Source organism: Nannospalax galili, unplaced genomic scaffold (genome assembly GCF_000622305.1).
Source record: "Nannospalax galili isolate Female #2095 unplaced genomic scaffold, S.galili_v1.0 scaffold59, whole genome shotgun sequence".
Lineage (NCBI taxonomy): Eukaryota > Metazoa > Chordata > Mammalia > Rodentia > Spalacidae > Nannospalax > Nannospalax galili.
Window position 1 is genome coordinate 1059285 of NW_008344412.1, and position 7192 is coordinate 1066476.

The following is a 7192-nucleotide window of genomic DNA, read 5'->3' on the forward strand; positions in this document are numbered from 1 at the left end:
CCATGAATATTTTTACTACCTTACACTATGCATGAAATATCAAGACTTAAAAACAGAATTACATAACATTTAACAAGAGGCCTATCCTTCAAAGTAAAATGCTATCTGCTCAGTTATCTCATCTAATGACATTACGATTACTAAATCACTTTACTTTGCTTCATATATTCATCTTAGATCTGATTTTGATGGCACATTCTGTTCCCTACTCATCAGTGCGCCATTTACTAATTTAACAGGCACTAGAGCAGGTATGAAGATGACTTTAGGATACAATACCTGCCTTTGAGGCTAAGAAAAATTTAGCCATTTCAGGACAGTCGTCGTTAAGTCAAATTCTGGCCATCAATGCTGCAAAAGTTTTATTTACTTCACAGGGCTGCCACAAGGTCTCAGTGATAAACTTTTACATGTAAAAACGACAGTGTCTGAAACACAAAAGCTTCTGCATAAACTTAAGATTTGTTGGTTAACACTGGAATACCAATTCTTTGATTTATGCAACAACTACTTGTGAATTTTGTAAACTATTAGGAAACCCTACAGGCACACTAAACAGAAACACTAAACTCTAAGAAGTGCTAAGATTTACATTCACCTAGGGACACCCTGAAACATGAGAAACCTTCAGTGGCATAAAAATAAGCCAGCTGTAACAAAACCTATTTATTGAGAATAAAACTTTTAATTTAAAAACTGAAATTAAACAAATTTTAATTAAAACTGTCCTAAGCATATTATTGCCACATTGTGATAAGGTTATTCTTACAGTATAACTATGATAGTAAATGTGACCAATTAAAATGAACTACAGCATTAAAAATTATAAGTCACTACATAAGTCTTAGCTATTTCTTTTATAATTTTTAATTATTTAAACACCATTTCAAAAATAACATCTAGAAATACTAATATATGTTATTAAATGCAACAGCCTTAATATATATGTCTATATAAACTATTCCATTGAATTTAAAATTGTAATTACGCATATCTCCTTTCTGTGACTGTAAAGTCTTCTGAACAGAAATTTATAGCCCAGTATTCTTTCCCAAGGGAGCCAAACATTCTAATTCCTAATTCTGGCTGCAACTAGGAGAGGAGATAACACAACTACAAGCTGTGTAAGAACAGGAAGTGTATTATCCTTCAGAAAACATTGTATGACAACTGGCATCTAGCAAAGTAGAAAAATAATGTGTATTACATAAAACTTAATGGGCTGGCAAGACGGTTCAGTGGCTAAAGGACTGGCCAGGAAAGCACGAGGATCTAAGTTGGGATCCCCAGCTCTCACAGAAAAGCAGAATGCTGGGGGATGGGAAGAAGCGAATACTACCTGGAATACTCACAAATCATACAATTTTGTATTTAAATGGAAGGAACCTTAAAACAACCCAGAAGAAAGGACTGGACTAATTTGGGAAAGTTCAGCCCTTGACGCAGTAGTGTCCTTAAAATGTTGGTGAATGTATATGTAGCAGCTAGTAGGTGAAAAATTTAATTTTATCATCTACAAAAGGAAAGATACATGATCCGCAAGAAACTTTTCAATTCTTAACAATTCTAACTGCTTACACTCATGACTTCTAACTGGCCTAGAAAACTCACTGTGTTCTCAGCGGCATTCACAGTCTCAAGCATTTCTCCTCCCTACACAAGCAGCTGTGCATGAGGCCACAGGCACTGCAGGCTGTGTGGAATTTCCATACCACTGCTTTTTCTGTACCACTCAAAAGAAAACCTTCCCACACAAGGTGTCTTGTTGAGGATCCTCTACACCAAACCTTAACCTTATGGTCATAAATCCACCTCTCTCAAGTGAGGGAAGAGAACAAAGATGTTTTCACCTTTTGCTTTGCATTACCTGCATCTCTAGATACCGAGGGTCAGTTTTTTTCTTTTGTAAATCTTCCAATAATTGTTGGTCTAAGCTCACATCTGGTTCATTTTCTTGCAACAGATACTCAGAATCTCGGTCAACATATAATTTGTCTGTGACTCTAAATGTCTTTTTTTCTTGGTTCACTGATTTCTTTTCTTGGTTGTCAAGTTTCTTATCTGAATTTATTTTTTTCTCAGAGGAAACTTCAGTACCATACCTATTTACACAAAATAAAAAATGAGAAAAGATCAGATAAATAGCCACTCAGGCCCTGGAACAAAACAAAGCATTATGCTGTCTAAATATTTCAAAATCTTCAACACTGAAAGCTTGTACTCTATGTACAAAGCAGTTATGAGAACATGCTATAAAGTTAAACCCCACACGAGTCCTTGGTCTCTGGCTATTGACACTGTCTCGCCTGCCCTTCTCTGGTTATCTACACTGTCTGTCTCGCCTGTCCTTGGTGTATTTCGCACCGTTTTCTTCCTGCCACCCTTTCTGGGTGGTAAATGGAGCCGTCGAGTCCCTGAAATACCCCTAGTATTTCCTATAAATGTATCAGTTTCGCAAACTTCCTAAAACAGCAGATATTTACCATTGTGCAGACAGAAGATGACAGGAAAGAAAGACAAGTACTAATCTCTTTTATTACTTTAATATAATCTCTTAATATCCATTCTTAACATTTAATTTTCCAGTAGGAAATATGCCATCTAAAATTCTTCTTTCTTCAAATCTGTTACAGATTAAAAATCATTTCCTGAAGACTAATTCTCCTGAAGAAGCTAAGATGGTAATTTGTCCTTTTCTGTCCTATCAAGTGCTATAACGGAAATGTTAACTTTTTGCTATCTTTCTTAAGAACACTTTATTTTACCCATGATCCTCAGGAGCAAACCAGGATATCTGTGCTTCGGAATCTTTATCGTTCTTAGCTTGGACCGAATTCAACAGCTGGACAATCTGCTCTTCTCGTCTCTCATCCATGTGTACCACAGCTCTCTGTTTTACACAAAGGAAAAAACATATTTGTTAATATAAAAATAATAATATAGTCAACAAACAAAATTTAAGTTAAGGTTATCCGCACGTTCCTTCTAGCCTAGTCACACTTCCTAGGCCTAATTCATGGAAACATGTTTGCAATCCCTTCTAGACCCTGGCCTACCATGTACCTAATTAGCTCTAAATACGATGAGCAAGGAAAGCAAATTTTCTCTTCCTACAACATGTTTCTTTCCTCCTTCCCTGGCGTACTTACAATGTTCAATTATCAAAAGCTCAATGTTCTACTGTTAAGTGCTCAGGGAGATGGTAAATGCAGTGGCTGCTTCACACAATAAAAGCAAGCACAGCACTGAAAGGTGAGCTCCTCAGTGAGCAAATGAAACCTTAAACACACATCAGAGAAATGAGATTATAAGCCAAGGCAAAGAAGAATGAAGGGTGAACCCAATTCTTTGGAGACTTTCATTTCCTTTGATAAGAACAAGTTTAAAAACAGGTTTTTTTTCTGGAGCTGAAGAGATGGTTCAGCAGTGAAGAGCACTTGCTGCTCTTGCAGACAACCCAGGTACAGTTCCCAGTACCCACATAGCGGCTAACTACCATCCATCACTCCGGTTCCAAGGGATCCGATGTCCTCTTCTAGTCTCTGCTGGCATTGCACACATGTGTACACAAAGATGCAAGCAAAACACTCACAAATTTTTTTAAAAATTTTCTTCCAAAATTATGGTTGTACAAAGCATAGGCTCTTAAGCATCCAGACTCAATAATGTGCCTATGAGTTCCACAGGCAATGGGAAATCAGGAGTGATGAGACTGAGAGGCTGAGGCTAAAGAAAAGGGAGAAGAAAGTTAAAAATAATAATGGAAAGATGAAATAGTTGAAGAAACAGATCAAAGAAACCCTAGAACTAAAGGATTTAAATAGTGGAACTCAAAGCCTGTTCTGTTTCAAGCTTTTGTCCTGAGAGAACAGCAGTAAAATCAGATGTTAGTGTGAGGACAACAGGATGATGAGGATGAAAGTCAAATAGAACAGCAAGTTTGAATTCTCAATTAAGAACAATGGTGAGGTTTCCTAACTCTAACACTCATTCATTAACAGTACATATGTGGACCACTACAGACTGCCTTTCTTTAGAATTATAATAGAAAGCCTGGAGTGTACAGCAAGGAGACAGGAGCCGAAATCACAGTAAGAAAGGGGTAAAAAGCCATCTATCTACACCAAGGTAAGGACAGAAGTTCAAAAAAGTGTGGCATTCAGGGGCCAAAACAAAAGAAGCCATCAGTACATTAACATCAAATCTCTTCACCAAGAACATACAAAATCCTCCTCTCCTCCATTTCCCTACCACTAAAGCTAATGCCCTAGTTTTTCCCCTTTACAACAAAACTATAGACAAATGCTCCATTTCCCCATTCACCACCCTATTACCATCTGCTTTATATTCCCGTCACTCCAGAGTAGGTGTTCATCAAAGGCATCATGCACCTGGCTCATAAATCTAAGTTGTACCTTATGACTCCTGGGCAGTGCCCACCATATCAGCTAATCTACAGACTCTATTTTTCTCTTCTCTGGATGTTCCACCTTCACCTTCACAGTCTGTGCCACTTCCTAAATATCTGTGAATAACATTTTACAGTCTGAATCACCTACAGACCAGCAGCATCATCTGAAAGCCTGACAGCCAAGCACAATCCCTGGCTCATTCCCAGTCCTACATTTTAACAAAGTGCCAGGTGATTCCTATGCACAGGCAAGTTCAAGAAACAATGGTCTGCACAATTCAGGACCAGGTTCATTCTGTTCACCATTTATTCTTACCCTTCACTAGTATCCATGGGCCCCTGCACGGCCAAATGCTAACCTCCAGCCAAGATTTCTCCAGGCATCACACACTGAAATCCTCACTTATATGCCCAGTAACAATATCAAACTCACGGTAGTACCCTTAGCTGAAGAGGAAACCTTCATCTATGAACACCTGCTGTCCACGTAACGTCTAACAAATCATAAAAATCATTTTCCATCTACCTTTACTTTCAACTGTCCCTTCATCTCCACTGCCAACATCCTAATTCTTGGAAGTCATTCTCATCTTAATTAGTGCAGAGAAATACTTAACTGGTCTCCCAGCCCCAGAGCTGCCACCTTCGAACCATACCTTACACTGCTTACCTGAGAGATTGAAAAAATTAAAAATTCAATCCAATCCAAGATTGGGGACTCGCACTTGGAATCTTATCCCTCAGTTAAGCTGAGGCAGAAAGATCATCACAGGTTTGAGGCCAGCTTGGGTAAAAAAGTTCCAGGCCAGCCTGGGCTATAAAATGAGACACGCCCTACCCCCCAATCAACCCCTCAACCTCTCCCCAAAGCATTAACAAATAATAAACATCCAATGTTTTCATCTTCAATGTTTTAATAGCTTGCTAAAGTTCTAGGGGAAAAAAAAAACCCAACAAATTTCAAGGTCTTAGCTTCTAATTCAGAGCTTTTCCAATTGTTTTTCACGAAATTAAAAAGATTATGGCTCACATTAATAAACAACAATCAAAAAAGAAGCAGGAAGTACAACAAAATAAAACCAGAGCAATGCGCAAGTAGTATTTTATGAAGTCTTTAGTTTAATTACATTCTAGGTTAGAAATTTAAGTATAAGGACTGGAGAGATGTCTCAGCAGTTAAGAACACTAGCTGTTCTTGCAGAAGACGGGGTTCAAATCCCAGCAGCCACATGACAGCTAAACTGTTCCTAACTCCAGTTCCTGGGGATCTGATGCCTTCTTCTGATCTCCATGGGCACTGCGTGACATAGATGCACTTACACACATGCAGGCAATACGTTCATACACATAAAATAAAAATATTTTTACCACTATGGGGTGTCTCTGTAACTTAAAAAAACTAAGAGGCTATGCACACAAAAATACTGGTTTGACCTTCAATAATTGCTAGGGATAAGCAAAAAAGCAGAGCACAGATTTACCGAAATGAAAGAAAAAATGTTTTACCCCATTTGTCAAGTGAATAAATGGTACTGATGGTTGCTAAAATGGAGTTCTGGGGATGGAGATCAAGGGTCACATTAATGAAAGGACACAGGTCTGTAATCCCAGCACCTGGAAGGTAGAGGGAGATCAGGAGTACAAGATCAGCCTCGACAACACACCATTCCCATCTGCGGCACCAGGTGCTATACTTTCCGTGTGGAAATAACTTTCCCTGGCTTATTTAAGTTTTCATCTGTTTAAGTATTTCTTTACCCGTCTTGGATTGCAAGTTCATTGGGTACTGCACGCCTCCAGATCATGGCGGCTGCGCACACCAAACTCAGGGTCAAAAGAGTAAGTTTTTCAAAGAGAAGAATGTAGTAGTAACTTGTGAAGATATAGTTACAAACCCTAAAAAAGACACTTCCATAAAAATGAGTTGCTTAAAGGAAAAAGAAAACGGTTCAAAATCAGTGGCCTAAGAGATGGTTCAATTACACTTTCCCATCTATTATAAAGAGTATTTTTCATTAAGTCACTAAAAAGTCATCTCAAAAGCTTCTGTGCAATTTTGTTATTGGAACAGGCCCACTCAAGAAATCAGATGCTTCCCTTACCACAAAACCTCAAGACAGAACTCAAGGGACTAGCCCAATTGCGTCCTACAGTCTTCCTCACTAGCATCTTAAGTTCCCTTCTTAAAGTGGGGCTGCTAATCAACAGAAAATTTCCACCCAAGATGTAAAAACCAAAGAACAGAGCAGGTGACTCAGTTTAACGCTAATAATAAAAAGCTGTTCTCAAGTAACTACACTCAACTACGACGGTGCTTGTCGGCTTCTGTGGTCTTCGCCAGGCGAAGCATTTAGGTGACGACGGTTCCAAAGGAGAGGATATACAGGGGTGCGATGATGACACCCCAGATAAAAGTTTGCCTCAGCTGCCGCCTGAACTTAACGCTGATCTACAGTTCTCACTTCCTTTAAAAAGCATGCACGGGGCCTGCGCGAAGCATGACCGCTGGTCAGAGGTCCGGCAGCGGACTACCCGTTACGGGGACTCGGCTGCACCTGCCCCGGGCCACCGAGAAGGCAACGCCATCCTAGCGCCAAGGGCGGCTGCACAGGCAGAACCCCCCACCCCCACCTCAGTACGCCGCGGGGTACCTCCTGCCTCTCGGCATCCTTGTTCTTCTGCGTCTGCTTCTTCGCGTACCACAGGCCGATCTCGCGGCCCTTAAGGTGCCCGGGATGCCGGCCCCGACCTCCGCGGCCTCCCCCGCCTCCGCCGCCGCCG

The 7192-nt window shown here is 40.0% G+C and overlaps 1 protein-coding gene across 5 annotated transcripts in view; it reads right to left on the reverse strand.

Annotated features, from left to right (window-relative positions):
• The window catches only part of Dhx36 (DEAH-box helicase 36), a 54690-nt gene that overhangs the window by 47099 nt on the left and 399 nt on the right, over positions 1-7192 (reverse strand). For 4 of the 5 annotated variants that reach the window (XM_029567164.1, XM_029567162.1, XM_029567163.1 and 1 more), the window contains exons 2-4: positions 7063-7192; positions 2766-2890; positions 1868-2102 (exon numbers count right to left, since the gene is read on the reverse strand). In XM_029567164.1, the coding sequence (XP_029423024.1) occupies positions 1868-2102; positions 2766-2890; positions 7063-7192 (490 nt within the window). The remainder of the gene's footprint in view (positions 1-1867; positions 2103-2765; positions 2891-7062) is intronic. The other variant, XM_029567161.1, reaches the window with a different exon arrangement.